The sequence below is a fragment of the Stegodyphus dumicola genome, chromosome 2 (assembly GCF_044657685.1).
Source record: "Stegodyphus dumicola isolate Sdum_Otavi_A_Nest chromosome 2, ASM4465768v1".
Classification (NCBI taxonomy): domain Eukaryota; kingdom Metazoa; phylum Arthropoda; class Arachnida; order Araneae; family Eresidae; genus Stegodyphus; species Stegodyphus dumicola.
In genome coordinates, this window is record NC_140769.1 from 63,528,968 (window position 1) to 63,549,360 (window position 20,393).

Below are 20,393 nucleotides of genomic sequence, written 5' to 3' on the forward strand. Positions count from 1 at the left end.
TAGCAATCTAGAGTGATATTGACATAACTCCAATATTAATTATAATATGTATTAAAAATGTAGCATTTTAGGCCCAAAATATTTTAATACTTAGTTCACATAAAAACTGAACAATTGACGTCCGTTCTCAAATTCAGTAATAGTTAAAAGAGACCAATTGTAAAACATTATGAAGTACATTAGTCAAAACTGTATTTATAATTTTAAAAAGGTAAACAAAAGAAGAAAATTTCCATTAAATATATTCTTGAACTATAATGATAAATATTTTAAAAGTATATGTTCCCTAAAATTTAGCTTCGAATTTAAGCTAATAAAGAATCTGGCAAAACCATCAAATTTTAAAATAACCATATTTTGTTTTCTTGTCATAAGAAGTAATTTTTTTTAACTTACTGATTAATGAAAATTCTTGATTTTCAATTAAGCTAATATTTTTTACTTAAATACACCTATTACAACATTTTAGAAAGTTTTAAAAAAAGAATTTTTTTCCTTATAGAATTTTTATGAGGATTCTAATTGTCTCTTTTATTTCATTAGGTGTGTGAGCTTCATTTTGCTGCATGTGACATCGAAAGAGTTTCAGAAATCTACGATGAACTGGCAGAAAAGTGACAGCAGTTTTACAGCATCCTCGTCTAGCATGCAATGCTGTTCCTGGAAAAATTGAAATCAGAAGTTTTGATACAGATAATATTGACCTCATTAATACTGACAAGAATTTTATTAGTGCCTTCTGTACGTTACAAGTAACTCAAAATGAACTGGATTCTATTAATGTAATGCCACTCATAACATATCTCGCTGGATATTGCGTATATAGATTTCTGAAGACTGTGAAATGTGAGTATTGTCGGGAAACCTAACTTTAGACAAAACTTTGGAATTGGATGAAGAATATCGTTTCATACTGAATATGGACCGAGACGGATTGCTATGTCCACAACCAGATGTAATAACTGTCGTATCATATACCTATATTGTAGTAAAAAAAAAAAAAAATTAGTATCTGAAGAACATGAAGACAATTTTTTAAAGGTACGCAATCAGCGATCTCTTGCATGGGCATTAACGTATCAAATTTTAATAGACGGTGAATGCATAACCTATGACCAATGTAATAACCTTAGAAAATATTCTAAATTTTGTTATAAAAGCATCATGCAATACTTTTCTTAAAAATTACTGTAATCAAAAGAATGATGTGCTGAGAAGTACTTTAAGGAAACGAAAGCTTCAAACTCTAGTAAAATAGATAATTTGTGTTCAGTTTAAATAAGGCCTTAAGTTTATGTAACTGTAAGTTTTATTTATGCTTGTATAAAATGTTTTAAATATTAATGAAACATATACATATATTTTTATGGCAATTTGAATGAATTATTTATTTTGTTGTATTATATGCAAACTTCTTGATTTAATGGAAATCTAATCGTTAATTAAACATTTAGATGACTTAAATATATTTTAATTGTATTTAACGATTTCTGGTTACAATTGAAAAGAGAAAGTAGTGTTATTAGTTTTGATTAGTGTGATTAAGAATGATAGATAAAGATGTATGAGGTAGTACTTGTGTACCCATAATATTTGCAATATTAATATGCAAATGTATACATTTATTTCATTTTTATACTAATTAAGTTTTAGGCGTTTTTCTAGAAAAATAAGCATAAACAATTTGCAAAGAAATATTTATAGAGTTAGTTTAATTTCAGTTCTACTAATATAAATAATATGCTATTTGCATTATGTATGATGATCAACAATACTTATGATACCATGCGAATTTATTATAGATGTGTGAAAATGAATTCTATAGAAAGGTCAAAGTAGCAGTTTATTCTTTTTATACGAAATTAAGCTTTTGATTTAGCAAAACTCCTTTATATATTTTATAAAGCACGAAATGCACTACTTTTATTTCAATGCTTTATTTCTTATGTGTATATTTTTCTAAATGTAGAAACCTTAATGTTTTGCTGCATCTAATGTGCTAATATGTAATTTCATTTATTGCAAAATCGGATTTATTTAGATGATTTTTTTAAACTCCAGGCATAAATAATGTGCAAATACACATATAAAGCTAATTTTATTGTTATTATAATTTTTGCTGCTAGCATTTAAATTTATATGGAAAGGAATTCACTTGCTACAGTGGTGCAGTAATTTGTTTGAATAATGCATAGTGTTTTTAAAATTTGAGTTTTGTTTTAGCTTTTTACCTGTAATTTACTTTATATACTCAACTGAAAAGGCATTTTCATGCTTTTTTAAAGCTCTATAATGTTTTGAGCTTTGAGAAATGGGATAATGCTATTAATTGCTCATTTATTCTTGGAATTAAAAACTGCAGTAATACTAAATAAATAATTGCATTAAAATAAGAGTATTAAAGAAAAGCATGTTTATGTCACTTATCTGCTACATGGAGTCTGTTTTTTTTTCCTTGTGAATTTTTAATATTTTATAATCTTTGAAATGCTAATAAAAATTTGTTTTTTGACGCAAAACTTTTTGCATTCTTTTCTTTACATGGAACTGGTTTTTTTTGGATTAACGAAACTAATGGTAATTTTTGTAAATATATTTTTAGCCAGTAGTATGCTACTGAATATTACTTTGTTAACTTTGCTTTCTAGTTAGATGCTAGAAGATAATTATTATATAAAGTTTTAAAATACTGAATAGAAATTTTTTGGAAAATTAAAAAAAATCTAGAAAATTAATATATTAATTTTGGGTCGACGTAAACATGACTAAACAAGATATGATATTATCCATCTGAATATAAAAATTAATAATAGTTTCCTTTTATCTATATGGTTTTCTGCAATTCTCTAGGAAAAAATAACATTCATTATTAAAAGCACAAAATATATAAACACTAGCCAAAACGCCGCTTTCAGATCTGACGCAAAGGAAGTTGTATCTTTCTACTCAACAGCAATGATCACTTTCCTCCTGGCGCTCGAAGGTACGGAGTCTCCTTGCCGTGACGTCACTTTTCAGTGATACGGCCTTCTTAAGTCTCGGTGGTGTCGAGTAAGCCCGATACCTTTTAATAAAAACTCCAGCTGTTGTCTGGGCAAAGGTTTTGTGAACATGTCTGCATGCATCATTTTACTGTTGCAGTGTATTAATTTAACAATCCCTTCACACGTAGATCACATACGTAGTGATATTTCACATCGATGTGTTTGGTGTAACTGCTTCCTTTCTCTTTTCTGGAAAGATTTACGCATGATATATTGTCCTCGAATACGATGTTAACTTCCTGTTGAGCGAAACCTAAGTCTCCCATCAGTTGTCTAATCCATTGTAGCTCCTGCAATGTTAAGGCTAGAGCGATGTATTCGGCTTCTGTCGAAGATAGGGCGACACAATTTTGTTTCTTGCTTCCCCATGATACCGTACTGTTTCCTATTTGAAATATATATCCGGATGTGGATTTTCTGTCAGAGGTATCTCCTGCCCAATCAGCGTCACTGTAAGCTTTGATGACTGGTACACCATTGGATTTTAGATGTAATTTGTAATTAATTGTCGCTCTCAAATATCGTATGATTTTAATGATACCGTTCCAGTCCGATGTTGATGGATTTTCTACTTTTCTGCTAAGTATTCCAACAGAATTTGCTATGTCAGGTCTTGATACTGTTGCTAAATATAAAAGTGCTCCCACTGCTTCCCTATACTTCCGATTATCGGGAAAAACGTCATCCTGGTTGTTTTGGTTCTTCGTAAAATTCGTAGTCATGGGTGTATAGCTTAGTTTCTTTCGTGACTCTCCGTCGAATTTTTCAATCATACTATTAATCTTGTTAGCTTGATGAAGTTTAAAGCTTCCGTCTTTTTCTCTTTCGATTTCAATTCCTAGATATGTAGACACTTCTCCAAGAAATCGAATGTCGAAATATTCTTTGAGAATTCGTTAACTTCTTGAATTGATTCACACTTGTCGCTCGCGACTAATATGTCATCAACGTAAACGATTATGTAAGTTCTTGCGTTTTTCTCGATTAGTGTGAAGGAACATGGATCAGCCTTTCCTTGAACGTATCCTTGTTTGCGCAGGATTTCAGCTATCTTGTGATTCCAGTTTCTGGCTGCCTGTTTTAGTCCGTAGATACTTTTATTCAGTTTACAGACTTTATTTGCTTCTGAAGCAGAGATATAGCCTTCTGGTTGCTTCATATATATATCTTCTTTCAGATCTCCATATAGAAAAGCTGTTTTTACATCGAAGTGATTTACGTGCATTTTCTTTTGAGCTGCTATTGCCAAAATAGTCCTTATTGTTGTATACTTTACGACTGGAGCGAACGTTTCGTCGTAGTCGTGCCCAAATTTTTGGCAATATCCTTTAGCTACTAAACGAGCTTTATATCTGATAATATTTCCTGAAGCGTCGGATTTTGTTTTAAATGTCCATTTGTTTCCAATTGCTTTCTTTCCTTTTGGAAGATCGACTAGTTCCCATGTTTTGTTCCTCTTCAGTGCTTCCATTTCTTCTTTCGTAGATTTTAACCACAGTTCCTTTTCTTTGGTAGGAAAAGTTTAAAGTTCTTCCCAGTCTTTAGGAACTTTGATTTCTTCATTCTTAGCCATGTATGAGAATCTGTTTGGTGGGATTCCTTTAGTCGTTCTGTGGGATCTTCTCGGTAATGGGGAAATTTCTTCTGTTTCAATTACTTCCTCTGTAATATCATTTGGACGTGGTTCTGTCAATTTATTTTCTTTAAAAGGCCATTTTATTTCCTCATGCTGATCATTTAATTGACAAGGCATTTCTTCTTTTTTGTTTTCATCGAATATTACGCTTCTTCTGATCACGACGTTGTTTGCATGTGGCATGTAAATTCTATATCCTTTAGTACGGTCACTATATCCGAAAAGAACTCCTTTTTCTGCTCTTTCGTCTAGTTTGCTTCTTTTCTGCTTTGGAACTCGACAATAAGCTGTGCTGCCGAAAACTCTGATATGGCTTAGATTCGGCTTCTTATTATTCCATAGTTCATACGGTGTTTTTTCGACTGATCTTGATGGTAGCCTGTTTTGTAGATAGGTGGCTGTCATTACGGCTTCACCCCAAAATTCTCTTTTGAGTTCTGAATCGAGTAGCAGGCATCTTGTCATTTCCATTAAGTATCGATTTTTTCTTTCTGCTCTACCGTTCTGTTGCGGTGAATATGCTACGGAGGTTTGATGTTCGATTCCCTCTTCCTTTAGATAGTCTTCAATCTCTTTGCTTGTATATTCTCCTCCATTGTCTGTTCTTAAGACTTTGGCTTCTTTCCAAATTTGTTCTTCGTCATGGTTACAAATTGTTTTAACTTGGAGATAGCTTCATCTTTTGTAGCTAGCAGATCGATCGTTGTGTATCTCGAATGATCGTCGATGAATGTTATGAAGTATTTCTTTCCTCCTAGTGATGTTGTACCGATTGGTCCACAGATATCTGAATGTATCAAGTCTAGAACTGATTTTGCTCTATAGTTGTTTAGCTTGGGATACGGCAATTCAGTCATTTTGCCTCTGATACAGCATTCGCATTCTTTTTCCTTTTTGGCTTCTCCGTCAATCCTTATTCCCGTTGCCAGGTCGTCGTTCTTTAACCTCTTGATTGCTTCATAATTTCTATGTCCTAGCCTTCTATGCCAAAGATCTATACTATTTTCTCTTCTTTCTGCAGTTGCAATTTTGGCTTTTCTTCTTTGCGATTTAACTATGGTGTATAAATTTCCTTCTGCTTTAGCAATTCCTATGGTTTTATTTTTCTTCTTTATTCTGCAAATATCTTCTTCAAATTCAACTGTGAATCCTTTCTTTGTAATTTTTCTTACGGATATCAATCCTCCTTCTAAGTCAGGAACGTACAGAACATCTACGAGTCTCACTTCTATTTCGTTATCTTTGTCGTCTGTACAGTATAAGTATCCTTCTCCTATACCTTCGGACTTCATCTGCGTGCCGTTAGCAATTGTTATCTGCTCAGTTTTGCTTCTATCCAATTTGGTGAAAAAGTTTATGTTATCGGTCATATGACAAGTAGCACCTGAGTCAACTGACCAGTTTGAGTTTTGAGATTTTCTTTCTCTGGTGACTTCGAACGTGTAATTCTCAGTCTTCTCATGATTCTTATTTTCGTTTTCATCTTCATGTGAATCCTCGTTTACAGCAATTTTCGTTTTCTGTTTATTTCCATAATTTTCTTTATTTGTTTGCTTTTCGTTCTTGAAAAATGAGTTACTTTCATTTTTATCTTTTTCTTTGTGGTTATTTAAAAATCTACATTCTTTTTCTGAGTGTCCTATTCTTTTGCAATAATTGCATCTTCGTTGATTGAAATGCTTGAATGTTGTGCTAAAATTCGTTTTGAAGGCAGTCGTTTCTTCTGTTCGCGTGACTTCTTTTCTTCTCAGGCATTCGTCGATGAGTTTCGTTTTTACGTATTCCAGCATTAGTTCTTCTTCTGGGCGTGCTTCTAAAGCTGTAATGAGATTTTCGTAGCTTTTTGGTAAGCCACTTAGTAAGAGCGCTGCAATGTGACTGTCCTTTATTTCTTCAACGATTCCTCGCAGTTCGTCTACGATTTCGAGCATTTTGTTGACGCGTTCTTCGTGTTTGTATTCGTTTTCTGCTTTTAACGTATACAGCTTTCTCAGAGGTAAAGTTTACTGGAAAGATTCTTTCTTTCATGTATTTTCTTTAATTCATTCCATATTTCTTTGGCTGTCGTTTTATTTCTTATGTGTACGATTTGGTTGTCTTCTACGAGTAAACTAATGGTAGCTTGTGCTTGTTCATCTCGTTTTCTCCATTCGACGTTTATTTCTTTTGGTGTATCATCTGCTATTAAATCCCATAAATTTTCCTTTTTCAGGATCATTTCAAGTTTGTATTTCCATACTTGATAGTTGTTATTGTTTAGTTTCATGATCGAATATTTATTTTCGCAGCTAGTAGCCATTTCTGCTTCTGTATTTCGAATGCGCAGTACGCAACTATGCAGTTTTGTTTCGCTTTTCAAGACAGGCTTGGGTTTTCCTTTTTCGGATTATCCAGCGATAATTTATGGTAAAGTATCTTTTATGTTTTTTATTCTTAATGGCTTATCTCGATATATTTTATGCGTTTAGTTGAAGTAAACATATTTTCGGTCTCGTAATCTTTTGTTGAAGGTATTCGTGGTTCATTTTTGTTTACTGTTACAACTTCGCTAAATCGAGACGAGCAGATGAATAAAACAAAATTAAAGTTCTTACCTTAATAAAGTGTAATCCAAGCTGCGGAGGTAAGGAACACGATCATTATATTAGCAAACACAAAATAACAAATTTATTAGGTATATGAAGAAAAAAATATAGCGATGATTACAAGCGTTGTTTACTGTCCATTGCATAACGCGAGAAGTGAGTCATACAAGGAGAAAATGTTTCTCCTTCTTTTTTTTTTTTTTTTTTTTTTTTTTTTTTATCAAGTCCAATCACAGTTAGCGAGGGTGAGGGGGGGAAACTAACGTCAGAGTTGTACCGACACCAGAAAAATTGAAAGTGTTATTTTCGGACCAACAACGGAAGACTTCTGTGTTTCCTTTTTTCTAACATATGCCTCATGTTCCTTGACGCGAAATTTTAAGGCTCTCCTAGTTTGGCCAATGTAAATGTACATTTACAACTTTCGGGTCGTTTATTCTCCCATCAATAAAATTCCGAGTTCCATACTCAAGGACCCCATTCCGGATAGGAATTCCTGGGGTATTTACAGGATTCCTTGCCAGTGTGGCTTAATTTACATTGGCCAAACTAAGAGAGCCTTTAAATTTCGCGTTAAGGGACATGATGCATATGTTAGATAGTCCGAAAAGCACACTTTCAATTTTTCTGCCAAAAGTATTCAAAAAACATTTTCCATTGGAGAACTGGATTTTCTAGAGGCATTTCACATTAAAAAAAATCTTTCTGTTCTAGTTAACGATCCTAATTCCAATCCATCGTTGCCTTCGGCCTTTAAACAAATTATGTTTTAGTTCTGGTTTCACCAACAGATGGCGCCACTTGCTTATTCTTGTCCAGGCTTTCTTATCTTATCTAATCATTATTTCCTATCTTGTTCATTTGCGGTTTTGCAGCTGAGGATGGTGGTTCGGTAAAACCATCGAAACTAGTCCTGTGAAAATTTTGAAAATATAACGCTGGTTTTTGTTGTTTGACTTCTGAATTACTAAATAGTAGTAAACAAAACTATAGCAATGTGCAATTTCGTTTCTATGAAAAATCAAATCAAGAACACGACAGTGCTGAATTGCTTTATTAAAATTTTGTATTCGATAATACATTCTGAGAAAGATTCACAACTCAAATCACTCTGAAATAATATATAAGTTTGCTAGAATGACTTGAAGGTTCTTCAATTTGCTCTTGCCTGATTTTACTGGAGGAAAAAAGTGTATCGTTCATTTCTGTTCAACAATGAAAACAATACAGCAACGAAATGAATGATTTGCTAAATTCAGTTTTGAAATTAATTGGCTGGAACAGGTTCTTGCACATCTTCTGCTTTGCCTTCTTCAGTGCTTTCTGTGCCATTGACGCCCCAAGACTGAGGTTTTGATGACCCAAAAACAAGGAAAACAATTGTTGTTATAATGACAACTCCAATGGTCGAGTAATAAAAGTAACTCCATTGTGTCATGGACCGCTAAGAAGAAACATAAAAAATTCCCATTCATTTATAAATGAAATGATTTACAAATGCAAATGAAGTAAAATATCAGACAGCAGATGTTAAATTATTATACAGTTTTTCTCTGCTTTATGAAAATACAACGTTTCAGTAAAGCTTTTCATAAGCCAAAAATGGGGTAAAGTGAAGAAATTAACATTAATTTTCATAAAAAAAGGGTTTCAACTTTCCCATGTCTTCAAAGAAAATTGCTAAATCATATCCAACATCTCTCAAATCTTGAGAGAGCAATAAAAGGAATAATGCCGTAATAAATAAATGAAGCGTTTAAACAGAGATAAAAATATACATGTACAATTTGTTACTTCTATTTATGTAAAATTCCTTTCCCTAGCGGAAGACTTTTTCTCCGCGAGGCTGAAAGGCAATTAAGGGAAGTGACGTGGCTAACTGAAAAAACCGGTCGAGTCAGACTGGTGGGGTGAAGAAGGGACTTGAGAACTTTTGGAGTGGACCGGCAACCATGCCGTTTGAAAGGAGATAACTGAAACATGTTTTTGCGCGCTTTATATTGTATATAGTATTTTTTTTTTCTTATGGATAACAGTGATTTCATTTTAAAGAATATTGTGTACCGTTATGTGTAATAAATTAGTGGATAAAATTTCAAAGCTGATGAAGATTATTTTCCTGTTATGGTGAGTGTACGAACGAACCCGCCTCGTGTCTGAACGGGCGCGAGGTGTGACAATTTATATGGTCGCAAATTTGTAAAATCTTGAAAAAAGAATGAATTCAGTGGAAGAGGTACATGTGGCAATGAACACTTTCATTAACTATATGTAAAATGGTATGTATAAGTGGAAAAACTGACAAAAATTTCTCTACTGTATGTTTCTTTACAGACAACCGTAATATCTTGTAAATGTTTCTTTGATACCATATGGTATGACATAACTAGTCTTATTTTCTGTAATCACTGCATAAAACAGATACTGAACTATTTTTCGCTTTTCTTTGTAAAAGCGAAAATTTTCTTCGAACTCTTTTCGTAACCAAAAGAAGGTAATAATGTAGTTTTTTCGTAAACCTGCAATTTCTTACAGAAGACCCGTAAAGAGGTGAATATTTGCACAAGAATTACTTAAAACCATAACTTACATTAATTTTTCAACTCAAAACGTTTTTTTTTTTTTTTTCCTTCTCCCATTAAGAAATCATTTCGAAACTAACGTTCACTAAATTTAAAGGATTTTTTTCGGCTTTCTCACTGCATGCTTTCGTGGTTTAAGTAGTAAGTAGCACGTTCGGCTAGCATCGGAAGCTCCGTAATTCAAATTCTGACTGAACCATTGCAGGTTTTATTTCATGGCGAGGATATTGATGTCTATTAGCTTCGAAAACAGACTTTATTAAACTACAGACTTTACTAAACCTAGCTGAAATATACTGTTCCAGAGTAATAGCTTCCTAACTTTATGAGAACTGCGTAGTTTCAGTTAGGAACAAAAGCGGACAAATGCACTGGGAATAAGTTGGCATTAATTCTCCAAGGATAAAACTCTCTGCTTCTATATGGCCTGATGTCTACTGAATGATTACTACATGTCTGCAGTCTATCTACTCATCAATACAAATATCAAGTACTGTGAATCTCTCCTGCAGTATTCCGCATATCTCAGCCTTATGCATGAGAGCTAATCATTTCTCATCACAACGGATCAGTCTATCGTGATGACAGAACCCGGCAAAAGGTGAAGACAGGGGACTAGGCTAAGGAACCCCTGAACAAATAGAAGGGGCCCCAAGTTAGTTATGAACATTCAGAAATTAATTTTAAAAAGGAAATTATTGTTAAGTTTCAACTTTGGAACACATTAAGACGTATCAAATGAATTTTGTGCTCTACCGAATCTAACTGAATTAAGAGAAGTATTCATAATATTAATTTATTCTCGAAAACGCTGAGATTTCACAATGCTATACATACGATTTTGTAAAATTTTAATTTATTTTTCGAATTATCTAACTGAAATTCATTTACTGATCCATTAGTACGTTTCTACTGTCTCCTCTCTAACTGTCCTTTATACTGTCTACTCTACACCCTACAGCTCTTCGCCATTACAAGCTATACAAAGTGACGCAAGACAGTGACGTAATTGCCTACAGATAAGTTTGTTGCAGTAGTATTAAAGCATAAACGTTCATTGGAATAAACACAAGCAGACTAAACATGAATGTTCCAAAATGAAATATCAGCCTTTTGCATGCTTTTGATAATAGAATTTGCCTTTAAATGCGAAGCATGGTTCAAAGATTTGTTTTATTGCCGCTATTTGATTCGCACCAGTACTACGCAGTATATAATTATTTCTGGAGCAGTTACACATATTGCTGGGAGGATTTTTAAACGAATCAGCACGTTAATTTATCTCATTTTTTGTCAATACTGAAATGTATGCATATGAAGTAACACATGGCTCTCACTCCTTTTTAGTTACGTTGTTTTCTATAATGAAACAATAAAATGAATTGATCAAAAAAAAAGTTTTAAATGTTGAATGTTTTGAACATATATTTCAGCTTGCATCAAATTTTCAGAAATATAATGTAAAAGAGCACCTAGCACCTTTGTTTACTTTGTAGTCTTCTAAATTCCAAAGTAAGTGGGAATCCACAAGCAAAACTTCCGTGAACAGGTGCTAATGCAGAATTTTGTAATCCAAATAATTTCGTTTATTGCGCAGTATATCCCGAAGGATACGTTCATGGTTGTTGATTATTACAGGGTCTACTCTGATAAATTTTCTATGTATTATTTCAATTTTGAAATGATATGAATTAACATACATCATCTCAACTAAAATTAGCCCAAATCCCTTCCGGTTACACACACAATTTATTACGATCCATCCGTCTAATAAAAGAAGATTTATTTTGTGTTCTGGGTAATTACGTGATGTTATCCCATTTCTCTGACCACTTTCTGCTGCTTTAAGTTATCCTCTTTTGTTGCAAATCATAAATGGCATGAAAAAGAGTATTTTATCTTATCTTAGTAACTAAACAAGACATGTGAGAGAATAAAGATCATATCTATAATGATATATTCGAATAATGATTTATATACATTGTGATGTGAAGAAAACTGTTTCTCTAATCGGCTCTTCTACAATGTCTAATGAATTCAATAAAAAATACTCTGTACCTCATATTTTGTTAACCATCCGATGAAGGTTGGCACGGCGAAGAATGGTATCACTCCAATAGTTCCTAATATACCAGATAAAGTGCCTGAAAAGAAAACATAAAAATATTTTTCAGATTGCAGAGCTTTAAAAGAAATCAAACCGGCTGTAATGGTTTTTTCGAACTCTTACTGAAAGATTATTTCAAATGCATTGAGAAGTTTGACAACGACGCAGAAAATGTGATAGTCATGAGAGCCACAATAGCTGTTTTTTCTGACATAAACGAGATTTTAGAAAAGGCATCAAATAAGTAATATAATAACGAATACTGTTTAGTACTATCGAATACATGAAATGCCATATGCGTTCAAATAATAGTTACAGAAAATAAGAATTTTCTCAGTGGCTTTTAGAACAATTAAAAAATTTCCGAGCAGCGCAATAGAAGCTAAGCTAAATTATGATCTCTTATGACTGCTTTATTAAGTTCTTTTAATTTTTAGCATGATAACTTTTTTATAATGTGCAAAATATAAAGTGTATTTAAACTTGGTCTTAATTCTTCCTTACTATGAGGGAGAACTGTTCTAATCTCCCGAGGGAAATTCCATTCTAATATCGAGTTAAGCCCCATATTTGCGGTATATGCAGAGATGATAATATCATATTACTTCTAATAATATTCAGGATAATATTTTCCTTCCTTGTTTGTCAAAAGCTTTAAAGAATTTCCGAAACGTAAAAATTTCTTGCTGTTCATCAGACTGCTCACATACCTTTGACCTAAGCTTTAGTTTAGTCGCAAAAGGAATCATTGCTTCATAATATTCAAAATGATATATTGTTGAGATTCCTTTATCATTCTTTCAAAATGAGTTCGTGGAATAAAATCTTTTGTAAATGAAATTTTTAATAAACAAAATAATTGAAATTGCGTAGTTTTAAAATATAATTTTTTTAAGTTTTTGTATTATTAATTTTATTAAACGTTTCTATATTATTATAAAAGTTATTTATGTAATATCTATTTAATAAAAATTTATTTCTGAATCTTTACCACCAAATCAGTAAGTTTTACCTCCATTATATATTTTATTAACTCTCTCACTAAATAGGCAATTTTTATAGCAATAATAGTTGAAATTTATAATCAGTATTTTATTTTGATCAATGCAATTTTCATAAAGATATGGCTACTTTATTATCCTTACTATTAGTCATTAGTTATTTTACATATTGCAGGTTTTATTTTTAAAGCGTGCGCATACGCAATATCGATTTTTTTAGCCTGCATTCTTAACACTCTCTGCCATAGCTGATGTTGTGTTTCCGTTCATACACGCTAAAATCCTATCCATATTATGCTTTTGAATTATTTTCTGTTGTCTTGTTATTTAAATTATAGATAAAACAGAATACTTTTAGCAATAAATTAATTCATACGAATATACTTGTAATTGACCAGTAGTTTTCCTCCCTATGCAAACGACGAGATAACACTTGGAAATAGATAAAAAATACTCACCCGTTCTGAGAATTCACATAAAACTTCTGTCACATGAGGTACGTAATTTTCCTTTAAATTTGCACACGTCACCGAGAAAGAATTTGAGCAGTCCGTTTGTAACATTTCCCAAGTGAGTAAGCCACAACCCCCCCCCCCGTTTAAAACATGTATTTATTGTATTTACGCTTTGAAAAATAAATTATCCATCTTAGTATGGCAAATATTTCATTTAGTCCCTTCCTGCACGCCAAACATCTAAACATTGCATGCATTTCTCTTCGCTACGGCAATATTCGTATTGGGTGATTCAGGTTACGCGTTCAGTAACAAATTATCTCGTAGCTGGAAAGTAAACTCAGTTTGCCACCTATGAGTATTCTCGCAAATGGCAGCGAACGTGTTAATTTTAACGTTAGAAAGGTTATCTCTTTCAGACAATAGTTTCGTTTTAATAACCTCGATAATTGTTTCATTTGATCTCAAAATATGTAAACGAAAATGGCTATTAATTATAAAAATTGTGTTTGACAGTTTAATGAGTTTTGAATGGTATTTATATTTCAGACAGCACTCAGTGATATTAATTTAAAAAGATACATGAAACTTGCACAAGTAATTAGGAGGACTCCTAGAACGTTTTTAGAGCTCAAAAATATTTTAGAATAAAATTAGACTTACTTGTCTAAAATACTCATATTCAAATTACATAAGAAGTATGGAGTTTAAAAATGAGTTAATTGCCTTTCGAGGAAAAAGCAAGGCAAACAAAAAATTTCGAAATCAAAATTAATCCACCCTTATAACTTACAAATAAAATAAAGCAAAATATTTCTTTAGCAGTAAGAAACTTTCATACGCACCTGAGAGATTTGGAGCTATATCGATGGCAGCCATACAAACTCCAAATGTGACGCAATTGCCAAGAATACCTCCAACAGTGAAGGATGTAATTGTCAGAAGTAGGTTGCACTTGGCCAAGAGTACACCAATCATACCGACGCAGAATAATATCGAATCTGAAAGAAAAGAAGTCAGTTTTTTTTAATTCGCTTCTACAACAGAACCATTTTTAATGTTTTGATATTAAATGCGTAGCTTTATAAACATATTTTTCATGAAACATTTCTGGAATTATTTAATTAGTGGTCTGTTAATTAATTTTTCATTAAGAGTAAAATTCATTTGGACTAGAAAATGTAAAGAGAAAATATTTCCAGGAGCAGATTTTAATATTGGAAAAATTTTGATGTTTAGGTTATGAAAATCTCTTCTATCATCAGTATTATAATAACTGTATAACAAAAAAGTAAGTTGTCAGGATGTACGAAAATGTGAAATGGATTTAAAGGGTTTTAATTTCACGACAGGTACCTTGAATATATTCACGTTAGTTCTAACTTTCTTGCCCCATTCGAAGTTTCGCAAGGTATAAAATACGAGGGCTATCCAGAAAGTAGATTACGTTTTGGAATAAAAAAATAAACAAAGTATAGGAAACAAATTTTATTATATACAGATGAAAGCCACACTCAAATACTACTTTTCTACATAGTCACCATACAAATTAAGGCATTTATCGTAGCGATGTACGAGCTTGGAAATTCCTTCGTCGAAAAATTCGGCCGCCTGCGCCTTCAACCACTTCGTTACCTCTTCTTGCCTTCCATCTTGCACAAAACTTGTGGTAACCAAGCTTTTCGCTGATGATTTCGTGCAACAAACTTCGCGAAATTTGTGGAAAACTCAAAGAAAGTTCCGTTATTGTGAAATTTCGATTTTCACGGACTTTAGCATCGACTTTTTCGAGAAGTTCGGCGGTCACTATGCTGGGTCTCCCACTTCGATCTTCGTCGTGAACATTGGTTCGGCCATTTTGAAATCTTATGACCCACTGACGCACTCCACCTTCAGTGATAATGTTGTCCCCATACACTTCACGAAGCTGCCGATAGATTTCTATCGGTTTACAGTTTTTTGCAGTCAGAAACCTTATTACTGAGCGCACCTCGCAGCTTGCGGGATTTTCAATTAACGCAGACATTTCAAACCGTCACAGTATCTGAACGGAGCACAGCACGAACCTCTCACTAGCACGGCTAGATGCAGACTGAGCTGCGCAACGCTCTGACCCCAAGATGGCCGCGCTAGCCCCGCCCCTAGCGGACACAGACGGAAACGTAATCTACTTCCTGGATGGCCCTCGTATCTTTACTTTATATCAATCTTAATTTAAAATCGGCATTTTTAGTATGCTATTGCAATAACAAGCACCCTATACTGTACAGCAATAAAACGAGATGTAGCAAAATGTTTCAAGGCCGTTTTGAAACAATATTCCCCAGTTCCGTATTCAGACTCACCTTCGATCTTTCAAGCACACACTTTATTTGCTTTCAAAAGTAGCTAATTATTAAACTCAAAAAGAAGAACCTGATTATGATTTTTCCGTGTGCTATCCTCATAGCAGATTGAGAGCATATAGCAAAATTAGATTGAGAAAATATGGGATATTAAATGCCCAAAGAATTCGATGATTTGTGTAAATATTTTGGTATAGATAATATAATTTATTATTAAAGTATATATAAGAATAGTTGTGTTAGTTTGTTAGTAATTATTAGATACTTAAATACTGAAATATAAATACATATATGCTAACATTTCAACTCATCTCGACAGAAGAATCAAAGTTGGTATAAAAACTAAAAAATTGTTTCTTAGCGTAATGAAAGAAGTTCAGTTTTCAAGACTCAAAGGGCTTTCTCTAAAAATATCGACTGAAAGGCCATCTAGGTTGAATTCTAGAAGACGTTGCTCAGATTAAAGATGATGTTTAGTTGCCTTAAGCTTGGGCACACCTTTTTCTAACGCATTAATGGCTCAGCCTCTTCCGAAAAGCAGGTTGCAGCTGAGCTTTAACTGATTGAAAATGGCATATTTATATGGTTATTGTTTGAAATATTTTTATATCTAATGCCAGATTACAAAAACAGCTTTAGACAGAACAAGCAAAGATGAATTGCTTGTTCTGTGTGCAGTTGTCTTTGTAATCTGCCATTAGAATAAAATAAATAAATAAATAAAGAGTTGTTTTTTCCCTCCTAATGGCAGATTATTTTAAATATATATAACTTCAAATTTGAAGAAAGTTTAAGTTGAAATATTAGGTTTAAGTTTATGTTGTTACTCATCTCCTGCAGTAACATTATAAACACAAGCAAACATAACACAAAAACACACACACAAAGTAACACAAACAACACACTCAAAGTAACGCACTCAAAAAAATAAATTTATGATAAAAATAATTATTTCAACTATAAATTTATTTTTTGTGCGTTGTGTACAATTGTAACCACTTAACACAGTGAGATAACGCGTAAAATATCATTAGTATAAAATTTACCAAGCGATTCAAAATACTGAATGATTTAAACATTTTAACCGTAACTGCTCAAATTAAAAAAAAGGCTTTTAGCGCAAAACATTTTTAAGTGCAAAAACATTTTTTATCACTGATTAGTATGCCGATGTCGGTGCTTCCTACAGTATGAATAAAAATTTATATTTAGATGTTTTTACCATTTGGAGGGAAAAGAGACGACTCGAGGAAAGTTTCATGTAGTATTATTATTTATTAGCTAAAACACACATCGACTGCGCTACATTTGGTGATTTCATTGTTAGTTTATAACTTTATTCCGGTAACCTTATATTTGTTCTTGGATCATTCATTATTCTGGAAACCTTATTTTTTACCAATCAATGGAGTGTAAATAATTCTTCCACATTCACTTGTTCTGTGTTTCACTGCTACCTGTTATTTTTTAAACACCTCAATTTTAAACGGTGAAAAACAGAATATTTCTTTTATTTTCATTACTTTGAAGTGTACGTTGAAGTTTCAGTTGTTCTACAAAAATCATGGTTATCGCTGATGAGCAAAGTCGAAGCTGAGCGCGAAGCCGAATTTGTGCAATTCTCTCATATTTTTAGTGAAAACATATCGCTGTGTACAATTGGGAGAGCGACAGTAATGTATCGTACATTATGTGCAATACTTACTCTATCGTTTGTGTATTTTTAATTAGTACAGCAGTGTTTAATGTAAATTGTACTTTTAACCATGTATTCTGCATTTTAAATTACAATTTTAATCATAATTTTTGTATTCTAAATTGTATTTTTAATTGTGTTCTTTTGATACGTTGATAATGTTTTCCGACTTACGATAAATGTGGATAGATTGACGATCTTTTTACAATGACTAGCAAAACTGCACCCTATAAGTAATTTTTACCTTATTATTTTAATACATAGCGATTGATCGCTACTGCATTTGCTTTTGCTAGTACATTTTCTACTCGAAACATTGCTTATTCCAAATTTCTAGTTTGATTTTCTTGTGTTATTTTTCTTACTGCGAGAAATTATATTTTTCAGTTACTGATATATGAATAGTGATATACATAAGGAGAATATGACGTTATTAAGAGATTTAAGAAACAAAGAAATGAAAACTGTTTATAATGTTATATTCTCCAAAAAAAAATTATCTTTTTTCATTGGTGCTGAAGTTTAAATTTTTTACTTAATAGTATATAAAGGATTGCGAGAATAAATAAACCATAAAAAGTCACATTTTAGAAATAACGTCATTTGTCTAAATAGTACAAAAAACGTTCCATGATATGAATTTAAATTTAAAATGATTTTTTCTAATTTTTGTTGATGTAAAAGATTAACATCTTTGAAAATATTGCAGTTGCATAAAATACAAGTATGTGAGATTGCAATATTATTTACCGTTTTAATAAATGTTAGAATTGAATTGTTCTATCATCTTAATTCAGAATTAACTTTTAAAAACGTAAGTTAAAAAAAGGATTTAATGTTAAAGATAATAAATAACTTGTTATTGTTATTTTCAGTAGAAAAAAAGTAAATTTCACGTTATAAAATGCAATAATATATTGTGATGTCACAAGCTTAATATCACCAATTTATGATGTCACTAAGATCCGCCTTCGAAGTTTTGTTAATGCAATATATTTGGAGCTTTTACCGCTATATGTATTGAAAAAGGATGCCTTCATTACATAGATTTAATGGAAAATATTCTAATAAAAAAATAAGAGCCGAAAATCTCAAAAAAGATGGACGACAACTTCTGCGGCTTCCGTGTCGTACAACACTGACATCCAGGAAAACTCAAATCTCACCCACAGCGAGAGAAAAGTAAGTCCCTAAAATTAGCTTATCCTTTTACTTCCGAAACAGTACAAGACACCTATGACAACAGATATGTCTCCCCTTCTTAAAAGAAAAGAAGCTAACAACTTCTCCTCAACTCGCAGCCGCAGGAAATAGATGAAGCGAGAAATTTAAAGGCACTTGTTTGTTTCCTCTTAAAATTTTAATATATTTTTACTTTAAGAAGTTACGAAATGATTTTTAAAAAAGGTAGAATTACAACAAAAATTCAAATATCTTCATTTTTAACGCTTCTTACTACAAATGTTTGTCACAAAACTAAAAATAACCAACACCAGAGTTTTTAAAATATAAAAAAGTCTGAAAAAGCTAAATTAACAAGTAGAATTTTTAATAGCAATAATAGTCGAAACATCCTAAAAATGAATACTTACTGTTAAATACTCACAAGCGACAGGTCTCTGAAACACTAAGTACTAAAGTCTTTGAAACACTAGATATTCTTTCAGGATGCATTAATTCATATTTACGCTAGTTTAACAAGTAAAATACAAATACTTTAAACACGACTTACAAGAAATTATCCATTAAGCAACTTAAAATAAATGAGTTAAAATAAACTAACTGCACTACTAAAAATTTCGACAAGGGAATTAAATCGCAACCTAACACAAATATTCCCGAGATTCATCAAGAAAGAAAGATATCTGACAATGTTGATGGGGCACCCTTTCCATCCAGCAATTTAGTAATTCATTCTTTAGGCATACAAAGTTTTCATCCGAGTATATTAACGGTGAATGCTAATAGACTGGTCCTATTTTACTATTTTTGCGCAATATTCGATAAGTTAAATGATATATTCAGCATTTTACTTTAAAATAAATTTTTGCTTCATTGAATTCTGCCCGAGTGTAAAGCTAGCTTAAACATCGTTTGGGTATTCTAAATACATTTAAACAGACTGCACAACAAAGTTATTTACGTAAAGTATATCAATAAATCCTCAGTTTCAATATTTTTAGTCAAAGATGAGTTTTCCAAACTAGCCAGTCAAGGATTTGTTGTAATAACTGTTCAAAATGCTTTTATAGCGTGCATCAATTATTTCGAGGAAAAGATTTAATGTAAATGTGTTAATTTTATATTTTCGTATTCGGCAACAATTATGAATTTTATTCTTTTCAACTTACTGACAAGTGTTGTGCCTTTTCTGGTATAACTTGCTTCTAGGTATCCTTTCTTAATAGCCCAGTCCACAGGAGTACTGCATAAACAAGCAAACAAAGCACGGGTGAGAGGTGGTAGAGACGAAAGTTCACCATTCTGAAAAGTTTAAACATTATTGTATACTAAAGGTGCTTTAAAAATAATGAGAGAAAATCCACAGATCATATTCATTCAGTCAGCATCAGACGTGTGAAACACCGTGACCATGCGCTGTGTTTTTCAAATAAATCGGTTTGAAAATTGCATGCGTTTTTGTGATCGTAGATTTTTCTCGTAGTTGGATTGCACTTTTCGCATTTAAAAAAAATTAACTACAGGGTGATTAAAAAAAACGGGAAATTTTGAAAATTAAATAATTTAATGAAAACAAATTATTTATCTCATTTAATAACAAAAATAATGCCATTTTAGAATACATACAGTACAATTTATTTTTTAAAATGACATCTGCAGGTGAGCTCTTTCTCTACGCTAACATTCCTGCAGTCTCTTCCGTTGCATTGTTCATGGTTTGACCTACCATCTCAACTGGAATTTCTGCAATCGCTTCTCGG

General features: G+C 32.3%; 1 protein-coding gene across 11 annotated transcripts in view; it reads right to left on the reverse strand.

The window, feature by feature from the left end:
* Positions 1–492: 492 nt before the first annotated feature.
* LOC118206113 (putative inorganic phosphate cotransporter) overlaps positions 493–20,393 on the reverse strand; it is a 161,926-nt gene continuing 142,025 nt past the window's right edge. For 9 of the 11 annotated variants that reach the window (XM_085810712.1, XM_085810719.1, XM_085810710.1 and 6 more), the window contains 4 exons: positions 19,803–19,935; positions 14,256–14,411; positions 11,906–11,991; positions 709–978 (listed from right to left, as the gene is read on the reverse strand). In XM_085810712.1, coding sequence (XP_085666838.1) covers positions 793–978; positions 11,906–11,991; positions 14,256–14,411; positions 19,803–19,935 — 561 coding nt within the window. In that variant the 3' untranslated portion in view covers positions 709–792. Of the gene's footprint in view, positions 661–708; positions 979–8,301; positions 8,710–11,905; positions 11,992–14,255; positions 14,412–19,802; positions 19,936–20,393 lie in introns of those variants that run through there. The other 2 variants (XM_085810718.1, XM_085810717.1) reach the window with 2 other exon arrangements.